We start from the raw sequence: 12,808 nt of genomic DNA, 5'->3' as shown, positions 1-12,808 counted from the left end.
CATAGACTGCTGCAGTTAAAGACAGTATTCTTTTTTGTCCACATAGACTGCTGCAGTTAAAGACAGTAAAGATGTCTGTGTGTTTCTGACCTGGGTGCAGGAGGTGGAGGCGTTGCTGAGTGAGAATGAGATGCTTCAGGGGAAACTCCACAGCCAGGAGGAGGACTTCAGACTGCAGAACAGCACGCTGATGACCGAGCTCTCCAAGGTAACGCACAGAGCATGTGTCTGCTCAGCAAGCTAAGGATAGCAGCACGTTAGCAGCACTTTAGCAGAATGTTAGCAGCAAGTTAGCAGCACGTTAGCAGCAATTTAGCAGCACATTAGCAGCATGTTAGCAGCGCGTGAGCAGCACGTTAGCAGCACGTTAGCAGAATGTTAGCAGCAGTTTAGCAGCAGTTTAGCGGCACATTAGCAGCACATTAGCAGCAATTTAGCAGAATGTTAGCAGCAAGTTAGCAGCACGTTAGCAGCAGTTTACCAGAATGTTAGCAGCAATTTAGCAGCAGTTTAGCGGCACATTAGCAGCACATTAGCAGCAATTTAGCAGCACATTAGCAGCATGTTAGCAGCGCGTGAGCAGCACGTTAGCAGCACGTTAGCAGCACGTTAGCAGAATGTTAGCAGCAGTTTAGTAGCAGTTTAGCGGCACATTAGCAGCACATTAGCAGCAGTTTAGCAGCACATTAGCAGCATGTTAGCAGCATGTTAGCAGCGCGTGAGCAGCAGTTTAGCAGCACGTTAGCAGCACGTTTGCAGCATGTTAGCAGCACTTTAGCAGCACGAAGAACAACATGATGTAAAGTTCTGATTGGCCTTTCACGCTTTTTCTAGCTGTGTACGCAGATCGAGCAGCTGGAACAGGAGAACCAGGGCCTGAAGGAAGGAGGAGGGACCTCTGCATCCAGGCCCGCCTCCAGGCCCGCCTCCAGCCCTGTAGATGGAGAACTGCTCCGCCTCCAGGCTGAAAACTCAACCCTTCAGAAGAAAATGAAAGGTGTGTTAATCTGGACGTGCTCAGTTCGATCTGAGCCGGTTTCTGAGCCGCACCACTCGTTTAGAGGCAGACAGGACCTGAAACTGTGACAGGTGGAGCAGTCCAGGTGTGGGTCACAGAGGATCCTCCTGCCGGTGGAGCAGTCCAGGTGTGGGTCACAAAGGAAGCTCCTGCAGGTGGAGCAGTCCAGGTGTGGGTCACAGAGGAGCCTCCTGCAGGTGGAGCAGTCCAGGTGTGGGTCACAAAGGAAGCTTCTGCAGGTGGAGCAGTCCAGGTGTGGGTCACAGAGGAGCCTCCTGCAGGTGGAGCAGTCCAGGTGTGGGTCACAAAGGAAGCTCCTGCAGGTAGAGCAGTCAAGGTGTGGGTCACAGAGGAGCCTCCTGCAGGTGGAGCAGTCCAGGTGTGGGTCACGAGGAGGCTCCTGCAGGTGGAGCAGTCCAGGTGTGGGTCACGAGGAGGCTCCTGCAGGTGGTGCTCCTGCAGGTGGAGCAGTCCAGGTGTGAGTCATAGAGGAAGCTCCTGCAGTTGGAGCAGTCCAGGTGTGGGTCACAGAGGAAGCTCCTGCAGGTGGAGCAGTCCAGGTGTGGGTCACAAAGGAAGCTCCTGCAGGTGGAGCAGTCCAGGTGTGGGTCACAGAGGAGGCTCCTGCAGGTGGAGCAGTCCAGGTGTGGGTCACAAAGGAAGCTCCTGCAGGTGGAGCAGTCCAGGTGTGGGTCACAGAGGAGCCTCCTGCCGGTGGAGCAGTCCAGGTGTGAGTCACAGAGGAAGCTCCTGCAGGTGGAGCAGTCCAGGTGTGGGTCATAGAGGAAGCTCCTGCAGGTGGAGCAGTCCAGGTGTGAGTCACAGAGGAAGCTCCTGCAGGTGGTGCTCCTGCAGGTGGAGCAGTCCAGGTGTGGGTCATAGAGGAAGCTCCTGCCGGTGGAGCAGTCCAGGTGTGAGTCACAGAGGAAGCTCCTGCAGGTGGAGCAGTCCAGGTGTGGGTCATAGAGGAAGCTCCTGCAGGTGGAGCAGTCCAGGTGTGGGTCACGAGGAGGCTCCTGCAGGTGGTGCTCCTGCAGGTGGAGCAGTCCAGGTGTGGGTCATAGAGGAAGCTTCTGCAGGTGGAGCAGTCCAGGTGTGGGTCACAGAGGAAGCTCCTGCAGGTGGAGCAGTCCAGGTGTGGGTCATAGAGGAAGCTTCTGCAGGTGGAGCAGTCCAGGTGTGGGTCACAGAGGAAGCTTCTGCAGGTGGAGCAGTCCAGGTGTGGGTCACAGAGGAAGCTCCTGCAGATGGAGCAGTCCAGGTGTGGGTCATTGAGGAAGCTTCTGCAGGTGGAGCAGTCCAGGTGTGGGTCACAGAGGAAGCTTCTGCAGGTGGAGCAGTCCAGGTGTGGGTCATAGAGGAAGCTCCTGCAGGTGGTGCTCCTGCAGGTGGACAGTCGAGGTGTGAGTCACAGAGGAAGCTCCTGCAGGTGGAGCAGTCCAGGTGTGGGTCACAGAGGAAGCTCCTGCAGGTGGAGCAGTCTTGGTGTGAGTCATAGAGGAAGCTCCTGCAGGTGGAGCAGTCCAGGTGTGAGTCACAGAGGAAGCTCCTGCCGGTGGAGCAGTCCAGGTGTGAGTCACAGAGGAAGCTCCTGCAGGTGGAGCAGTCCAGGTGTGAGTCACAGAGGAAGCTCCTGCAGGTGGAGCAGTCCAGGTGTGAGTCATAGAGGAAGCTCCTGCAGGTGGAGCAGTCCAGGTGTGGGTCACAGAGGAAGCTCCTGCAGGTGGAGCAGTCCAGGTGTGAGTCATAGAGGAAGCTCCTGCAGGTGGTGCAGTCCAGGTGTGAGTCACAGAGGAAGCTCCTGCAGGTGGAGCAGTCCAGGTGTGGGTCACAGAGGATGCTCCTGCAGGTGGAGCAGTCCAGGTGTGAGTCACAGAGGAAGCTCCTGCAGGTGGAGCAGTCCAGGTGTGAGTCATAGAGGAAGCTCCTGCAGGTGGAGCAGTCCAGGTGTGAGTCATAGAGGAAGCTCCTGCAGGTGGAGCAGTCCAGGTGTGAGTCATAGAGGAAGCTCCTGCAGGTGGAGCAGTCCAGGTGTGAGTCACAGAGGAAGCTCCTGCAGGTGGAGCTCCTGCAGGTGGAGCAGTCTTGGTGTGAGTCATAGAGGAATCTCCTGCAGGTGGAGCTCCTGCAGGTGGAGCAGTCCAGGTGTGAGTCATAGAGGAAGCTCCTGCAGGTGGAGCTCCTGCAGGTGGAGCAGTCTTGGTGTGAGTCATAGAGGAATCTCCTGCAGGTGGAGCTCCTGCAGGTGGAGCAGTCCAGGTGTGAGTCATAGAGGAAGCTCCTGCAGGTGGAGCTCCTGCAGGTGGAGCAGTCCAGGTGTGAGTCACAGAGGAAGCTCGTGCAGGTGGAGCAGTCCAGGTGTGAGTCACAGAGGAAGCTCCTGCCGGTGGAGCTCCTGCAGGTGGAGCAGTCCAGGTGTGAGTCATAGAGGAAGCTCCTGCAGGTGGAGCTCCTGCAGGTGGAGCAGTCCAGGTGTGAGTCAAAGGGGAAGCTCGTGCAGGTGGAGCAGTCCAGGTGTGAGTCATAGAGGAAGCTCCTGCAGGTGGAGCAGTCCAGGTGTGAGTCACAGAGGAAGCTCCTGCAGGTGGAGCAGTCCAGGTGTGAGTCACAGAGGAAGCTCCTGCAGGTGGAGCAGTCCAGGTGTGAGTCATAGAGGAAGCTCCTGCAGGTGGAGCTCCTGCAGGTGGAGCAGTCCAGGTGTGAGTCACAGAGGAAGCTCGTGCAGGTGGAGCAGTCCAGGTGTGAGTCACAGAGGAAGCTCCTGCCGGTGGAGCTCCTGCAGGTGGAGCAGTCCAGGTGTGAGTCACAGAGGAAGCTCCTGCAGGTGGAGCAGTCCAGGTGTGGGTCATAAATAATCTCAGGTGTGGTTCTCTTGTAGTCCTCCAGGAGCGCTACGACAAAGATGTCCAGAGACAGGCAGTCGCTCAGGGTAACCAGAGCGCCACCACAGAAACCGAAGAGTCAGCCGACGCCAACGGAGTTTCTGATGTCACAGGGAGGGGGGAGGAGCCAGCAGCAGAGGGAGCCAATGAGCGACTGGAACAGGTGATTACGGAGCGTGTAGCTGTGTTACAAATACTCTTTTTTCCATTTGTGCACCTGAGTGAAGGTGTGTCTGCTTCCTGTTTGCAGACGGAAGCCCAGCTGGGACACACAGAGAAACAGCTGCACGGTGAGTTCACTGTCCTCGTGTTTCTGTAATATCTTGTTAATAATAAACAGTCAGCGCCTGTCTGAGCAGTAAAGAACCAGCGAGCTGAGTTGAGTCTTAATAAAAGCGTCTCTGCAGACGTGAACTCACGCTACCTGGCAGGCATGAACTCCTTTACGCTGCTTCTGACCTGAAATTCTCAGACGGCCGTTATGTTTCTGCAGAAAGCTGTAACGTGTTCCAGCCCAGCTGTCCTCTGTCTTTTTCTGTTGCTGTTGGTATTAACGGTGAAGCTGCAGCCTGTGGAAGCTTAGAGCAGCTAGCTGGCCGGGGCAGACGCACACTACAGGCTGGCCGGGCGCAGAGCAGCTGATACACTTTAAAGAAGCTGGTGGAAGTTTAGGCTCTAAACCTGGTGTTTACTGGCAGAGCTGCAAAGCCCCAAACTCACCTGCACTCAGGTGTATAGTTTTCTAACTGCTGCCCGGACAGCACCGCTGCTACTGGGTGATGAAGTTAAAGCACAGAGAAGTGAACGCGTCCTGCAGGTCATTCCCACCGTTTAGCGTTGGTGAATGAAAGACTCACTCGGCCGTCTTTAGCCCGGGATGACGATGGTCAGAGTCTGATTCTGGAGGATCCACGTGTCAGCAGGACACGAACGCTCCTATTTGTTGTAACAAAGTTTGATGACAAAGTGACCTGAAAGCGATTTCTGTGATGTCAGTGAACGCTTCCCAGCTGCAGCTCGGCCAGTAAACGGTTTCGGGGCGGTGCAGGGCGGGGAGCTGGTGTAGTGTGTGTCTGGCCTAACGGACTGCCCCTGCTGTGTGCGGCGCCCCCTTTAGGCCTGTCAGAGAAGAGCGTAGAGAAGATTGTAGCTAAGCAGGCAGCGCTAGGCTGGTCGGCTGCTCTCTGTCCAATAACTCACTGCTTTGGACCAGAGCTGGAGATGGCACTGACCACGGAGCAGGAGGAGAAGAGGCTGCTGAGGGAGCAGGTCCAGCACCTGGAGGTACAGACCCACCTGACACCTGAGACACACTCGCACGCACACCTGAGACGCACGCACACCTGAGACACACGCACACCTGAGACACACTCGCACGCACACCTGAGACACACGCACACCTGAGACACACTCGCACGCACACCTGAGACACACTCGCACGCACACCTGAGACACGCTCGCACGCACACCTGAGACACGCTCGCACGCACACCTGAGACACGCTCGCACGCACACCTGAGACACGCTCGCACGCACACCTGAGACACACTCGAGACACACTCGCACGCACACCTGAGACACACTCGAGACACACTCGCGCGCACACCTGAGACACGCTCGCACGCACACTTGTGACGCACGCACACACACACACCTGAGACACGCACGCTCGCACGCACACCTGAGACACGCTCGCACGCACACCTGAGACATGCGCACACCTGAGAGAGACACCTGAGACACACACGCACACACACCTGAGACACACTCGCACGCACACCTGAGACACGCACGCTCGCACGCACACCTGAGACACACTCGCACGCATACCTGAGACGCACGCACACCTGAGACACACTCGCACGCACACCTGAGACCCACGCACACCTGAGACACACTCGCACGCACACCTGAGACACACTCGCACACCTGAGACACACTCGCACGCACACCTGAGACACACTCGCATGCACACCTGAGACACACGCACACCTGAGACACACTCGCACACCTGAGACACACTCGCACTCACACTTGAGACGCACTCACACTTGAGACACACTCACACTTGAGACGCACGCACACCTGAGACGCACTCGCCCGCACACCTGAGACGCACGCACACCTGAGACGCACGCGCACGCACACTTGAGACACGCTTGCACGCACACCTGAGACACGCTCGCACGCACACCTGAGACACGCTCGCACGCACACTTGAGACGCACGCACACTTGAGACGCACGCACACACACCTGAGACACGCACGCTCACACGCACACCTGAGACACGCTCGCACGCACACCTGAGACATGCGCACACCTGAGAGAGACACCTGAGACACACACGCACACACACCTGAGACACACTCGCACACACACCTGAGACACACTCGCACACACACCTGAGACACACTCGCACGCACACCTGAGACACGCACGCTCGCACGCACACCTGAGACACGCTCGCACGCACACCTGAGACATGCGCACACCTGAGAGAGACACCTGAGACACGCTCGCACGCACACCTGAGACATGCGCACACCTGAGAGAGACACCTGAGACACGCTCGCACGCACACCTGAGACACGCGCACACCTGAGAGAGACACCTGAGACACGCTCGCACGCACACCTGAGACATGCGCACACCTGAGAGAGACACCTGAGACACGCTCGCACGCACACCTGAGACATGCGCACACCTGAGAGAGACACCTGAGACACGCTCGCACGCACACCTGAGACACGCGCACACCTGAGAGAGACACCTGAGACACGCTCGCACGCACACCTGAGACACGCGCACACCTGAGAGAGACACCTGAGACACGCTCGCACGCACACCTGAGACATGCGCACACCTGAGAGAGACACCTGAGACACGCTCGCACGCACACCTGAGACATGCGCACACCTGAGAGAGACACCTGAGACACGCTCGCACGCACACCTGAGACACGCGCACACCTGAGAGAGACACCTGAGACACGCTCGCACGCACACCTGAGACACGCGCACACCTGAGAGAGCTTTTTTTATATATTTCATATATATATGTATAATTTTTTTTTCTTTTTTAAACACAAACACACACACGCTTTGATTACTTTATGCTTTGAGTACTTGTTTAATGAAATGTATGGGGTTGATTGTTCTTATGTTGTATGTATGATGCTTTGGCAATATTGTTGTTACACCTTCATGCCAATAAAGCTAATTTGAATGAGAGACACACACACACCTGAGGTGTGCTCATACAGCAACAAACTTGTTATTTATGTAACCAGGATCGATCCTGGCCGATAAGCGCAGCAGCAAGTCGTTCTATAAAAATTCTAAAAATACAATAAAACAATACAGAAATGATAAAAAGCAACTAACTGACACAGACAACTAAGAAACGGGGACGCAGTCCTCCTTCAGTCACTTAAAAAGATTTTACATAAAATCTGTTCTAGCATTCGGGATGGGGGGGGTACTGTCTCAGTCCTCCTAAACTGAGACAGTACCCCCCCCTGTTAATAATAAAGCAGCATGAATAAGAAGGCAGCAGACCCTGTACGGAACACCAGAAAGGAGCTGAAATAACTTTGCGTCTGGCTTCAAAAGAGAAACGAGTTTTCTTTCTAAAATAAAATCTCAGCTTCAGTTATTTAAGTTGTAGTTTGGCTCATCATCTCGTCTCCCTGCTGAGCAATAACGCGTGTGAGATTCAGAGGTCTAACTTTAGTTTGCTCTGAGAACGAGGTGCAGCTTCAGGTCTGTCTGAACGTTCTCCCACCGGAATCCTCTCTGTCCTGGCATTGAGGCAGTAGCTGATCACATGGTCACATGGGGGACCTGTTTCACTTCCTGTAGTGCAAATGCTGACTCAGCTGAACCAGAAAGGCCAGAAAATAAAGATGGCGGCAGATGAAACGTGGTGTGAAAGAGAGGAAACAAATTACTTCATGAAGCTGCGGCAGCTGCAGGTTCCACCTTCAGATTATTTTGTTACAGAAAGTTTCTCTGGATTATTCATTCCTTCATTTTTCTCCTCATCAGCGATTACTGATTATTAGGATTTTTAAGAAACCAAGCTGAGTTATATTTCCTGCATTCAGGTGAATCTTTCTGCTCCAGTTTAATGTGGAAATGTTTTCATTTCTGTAAAGAGAAACTGAAACCAGTCACAGCTGCTCTCAGATCAGCTTTTAGCCTTCCCTCCTCTTTGTGTCTGTTTGGTTGGTTTCCTGAAGCGAGGCGACTTCACTCTCGCTCGCCGTGTTTTAATCTCGCCAGATCTCGTCACAGCCCTACCGTTTATGGAAGCTAATATCTTGTGTTCAGTCGAACATGTTGCAGTCACAACCCAAAGTCCACGTTCTAATCAGGGCTGTGAGAACTTGGGCGAGACACAAGTCCCAGCATGCAGTTCACGTGGCGCAGGATCTGAGTTTGCATTGTGTCCCCAAAGTTACCGTAGCGTTATCATATCAGTCAGACCTGAAAATGAAACGGGGGACCTTTTCAGTCAACACCCATGGTCTCACCCTGACCCCCTCTGCAGAGTCTCGCACCTTAGGGGGAGTCAGACCTGGTCCCACAGAGTAACTCTAATGAGTTCACCTGAAGGTGAGGGGAAGCGGCGTGTTTAACCCCTGACCTCCAGGGTCTGACCTCTGTGTGCTGAGAAACGTTCACAGCTGTACTGACAAAAAGCTGTTTCTGTCCCGGGACTCTGGACCTGAACCCGTCTCCTGTCTGTCTCCAGGCGTCCAAGCAGGCTGAGATCAGCAGACTGCAGGAGGAGGTCACGAAGGTGAGTGTGAGCAGACCGGAAACTCTCTGCTTCGCCCAGAGACGGCGTTTAGGTTCTGACTTCCTGTCTGTCTGTCTGTCTGTCTGTGTGTCCTCCAGCTGTCCGACAAGCTGAAGAAGAAGCAGGAGAGGTGAGACGCCGTCTGCTCGCCGTGCTCTGGTCCCAGTGATGACCCTGGTCCCAGTGGTGGTCCTGGTCCCAGGTAAAGGATCTGCATCAGACCAGCTGATGGAAACTGTGTTTGTGTTTCTGCAGCTTCCAGCGTCTGCAGGGAGAGAAGGAGGCTCTGTACAACGACAGCAGGTCAGACTACTTCTGTTACTACTGTTACTACTGCGACTTATACTACTGTTACTACTGTTACTACTGCGACTTATACTACTGTTACTACTGTTACTACTGTTACTACTGCGACTTATACTACTGTTACTACTGTTACTACTGTTACTACTGCGACTTATACTTCTGTTACTACTGTTACTACTGCGACTTATACTACTGTTACTACTGTTACTACTGTTACTACTGTTACTACTGTTACTACTGCGACTTATACTACTGTTACTACTGTTACTACTGCGACTTATACTACTGTTACTACTGTTACTACTGCGACTTATACTACTGTTACTACTGTTACTACTGTTACTACTGCGACTTATACTACTGTTACTACTGTTACTACTGCGACTTATACTACTGTTACTACTGTTACTACTGTTACTACTGCGACTTATACTTCTGTTACTACTGTTACTACTGCGACTTATACTACTGTTACTACTGTTACTACTGTTACTACTGTTACTACTGCGACTTATACTACTGTTACTACTGTTACTACTGCGACTTATACTACTGTTACTACTGCGACTTATACTTCTGTTACTACTGCGACTTATACTACTGCTCCTACTGTTACTACTGCGACTTATACTTCTGTTACTTCTGTTACTACTGCGACTTATACTACTGTTACTACTGTTATTACTGCGACTTATACTACTGTTACTACTGTTACTACTGTTACTACTGCGACTTATACTTCTGTTACTACTGTTACTACTGCGACTTATACTACTGTTACTACTGTTACTACTGTTACTACTGTTACTACTGCGACTTATACTACTGTTACTACTGTTACTACTGCGACTTATACTACTGTTACTACTGCGACTTATACTTCTGTTACTACTGCGACTTATACTACTGCTCCTACTGTTACTACTGCGACTTATACTTCTGTTACTTCTGTTACTACTGCGACTTATACTTCTGTTACTACTGCGACTTATACTACTGTTACTACTGTTACTACTGCGACTTATACTTCTGTTACTACTGTTACTACTGCGACTTATACTTCTGTTACTACTGTTACTACTGCGACTTCTACTACTGTTACTACTGTTACTACTGTTACTACTGCTACTACTGCGACTTATACTTCTGTTACTACTGCGACTTATACTACTGTTACTACTGTTACTACTGCGACTTATACTACTGTTACTACTGTTACTACTGTTACTACTGCGACTTATACTACTGTTACTACTGTTACTACTGCGACTTATACTACTGTTACTACTGTTACTACTGTTACTACTGTTACTACTGCGACTTATACTTCTGTTACTACTGCGACTTCTACTACTGTTACTACTGTTACTACTGTTACTACTGTTACTACTGCGACTTATACTACTGTTACTACTGTTACTACTGTTACTACTGTTACTACTGCGACTTATACTTCTGTTACTACTGCGACTTATACTACTGTTACTACTGCGACTTATACTACTGTTACTACTGTTACTACTGCGACTTATACTTCTGTTACTACTGTTACTACTGCGACTTATACTTCTGTTACTACTGTTACTACTGCGACTTCTACTACTGTTACTACTGTTACTACTGTTACTACTGCTACTACTGCGACTTATACTTCTGTTACTACTGCGACTTATACTACTGTTACTACTGTTACTACTGCGACTTATACTACTGTTACTACTGTTACTACTGTTACTACTGCGACTTATACTACTGTTACTACTGTTACTACTGCGACTTATACTACTGTTACTACTGTTACTACTGTTACTACTGCGACTTATACTTCTGTTACTACTGCGACTTCTACTACTGTTACTACTGTTACTACTGTTACTACTGCGACTTATACTACTGTTACTACTGTTACTACTGTTACTACTGCGACTTATACTTCTGTTACTACTGCGACTTATACTACTGTTACTACTGTTACTACTGTTACTACTGTTACTACTGCGACTTATACTACTGTTACTACTGTTACTACTGCGACTTATACTACTGTTACTACTGTTACTACTGTTACTACTGCGACTTATACTACTGTTACTACTGTTACTACTGCGACTTATACTACTGTTACTACTGTTACTACTGCGACTTATACTACTGTTACTACTGTTACTACTGTTACTACTGCGACTTATACTACTGTTACTACTGTTACTACTGTTACTACTGCGACTTATACTTCTGTTACTACTGCGACTTATACTACTGTTACTACTGTTACTACTGTTACTACTGCGACTTATACTTCTGTTACTACTGCGACTTATACTACTGCTCCTACTGTTACTACTGCGACTTATACTTCTGTTACTACTGTTACTACTGCGACTTATACTTCTGTTACTACTGCGACTTATACTACTGCTACTACTGCGACTTATACTACTGTTACTACTGTTACTACTGCGACTTATACTTCTGTTACTACTGCGACTTATACTACTGTTACTACTGCGACTTATACTTCTGTTACTACTGTTACTACTGTTACTACTGCGACTTATACTACTGTTACTACTGTGACTTATACTTCTGTTACTTCTGTTACTTCTGTTACTACTGTTACTACTGTTACTACTGCGACTTATACTACTGTTACTACTGTTACTACTGCTACTGTTACTACTGTTACTACTGCGACTTATACTACTGTTACTACTGTTACTACTGTTACGACTGCTACTGTTACTACTGTTACTACTGTTACTACTGCGACTTATACTACTGTTACTACTGTTACTACTGTTACTACTGCGACTTATACTACTGTTACTACTGTTACTACTGCTACTGTTACTACTGTTACTACTGTTACTACTGCGACTTATACTACTGTTACTACTGTTACTACTGTTACTACTGCGACTTATACTACTGTTACTACTGTTACTACTGTTACTACTGTTACTACTGCGACTTATACTACTGTTACTACTGTTACTACTGTTACTACTGCGACTTATACTTCTGTTACTACTGTTACTACTGCGACTTATACTACTGTTACTACTGTTACTACTGCGACTTATACTACTGTTACTACTGTTACTACTGTTACTACTGCGACTTATACTTCTGTTACTACTGTTACTACTGTTACTACTGCGACTTATACTTCTGTTACTACTGTTACTACTGCAACTTATACTACTGTTACTACTGTTACTACTGTTACTACTGCGACTTATACTACTGCGACTTATACTACTGTTACTACTGCGACTTATACTACTGTTACTACTGTTACTACTGTTACTACTGTTACTACTGCGACTTATACTACTGTTACTACTGTTACTACTGCGACTTATACTACTGCTCCTACTGTTACTACTGCGACTTATACTACTGTTACTACTGTTACTACTGCGACTTATACTACTGCGACTTATACTACCGTTACTACTGCGACTTATACTACTGTTACTACTGCGACTTATACTACTGTTACTGTTAACTACTGTTACTACTGCAATACATACTACTACTGCTGCTACTACTGCGATTTAAACTACTGCAACTCCAACACTGTTACTACAACTACTGATTCTGCTGATGATGCTACTACTAATATATAATGCCACTAATGCTCCTTCCACTCTAGGTACTGTTACTATATAGTGGTGCTTCCTGCTGTGTGTTGTACTACAGTAGTACTATAGCAGTGTACTGTGGGGCCGTGAGGCCGGGGCTCCTGCTGTGTGTTGTACTACAGTAGTACTATAGCAGTGTACTGTGGGGCC

At 49.6% G+C, this 12,808-nt stretch overlaps 1 protein-coding gene across 3 annotated transcripts in view; it reads left to right on the top strand.

Annotated features, from left to right (window-relative positions):
- gripap1 (GRIP1 associated protein 1) overlaps window positions 1-12,808 on the top strand; it is a 52,234-nt gene that overhangs the window by 6,372 nt on the left and 33,054 nt on the right. For 2 of the 3 annotated variants that reach the window (XM_038722636.1, XM_038722637.1), the window contains exons 5-12: window positions 101-208; window positions 835-997; window positions 3,897-4,063; window positions 4,151-4,190; window positions 5,018-5,184; window positions 8,658-8,705; window positions 8,804-8,835; window positions 8,961-9,008. In XM_038722636.1, coding sequence (XP_038578564.1) covers window positions 101-208; window positions 835-997; window positions 3,897-4,063; window positions 4,151-4,190; window positions 5,018-5,184; window positions 8,658-8,705; window positions 8,804-8,835; window positions 8,961-9,008 — 773 coding nt within the window. The remainder of the gene's footprint in view (window positions 1-100; window positions 209-834; window positions 998-3,896; window positions 4,064-4,150; window positions 4,191-5,017; window positions 5,185-8,657; window positions 8,706-8,803; window positions 8,836-8,960; window positions 9,009-12,808) is intronic. The other variant, XM_038722638.1, reaches the window with a different exon arrangement.

The sequence above is a fragment of the Micropterus salmoides genome, unplaced genomic scaffold, assembly GCF_014851395.1.
Source record: "Micropterus salmoides isolate LMB-PRFRI ecotype aquatic unplaced genomic scaffold, ASM1485139v1 Ms_hic_scaffold_16, whole genome shotgun sequence".
Classification (NCBI taxonomy): Eukaryota; Metazoa; Chordata; class Actinopteri; order Centrarchiformes; family Centrarchidae; genus Micropterus; species Micropterus salmoides.
The sequence above is the reverse complement of the archived record's forward strand: the minus strand, read 5'-3'. Positions and strand labels throughout refer to the sequence as shown.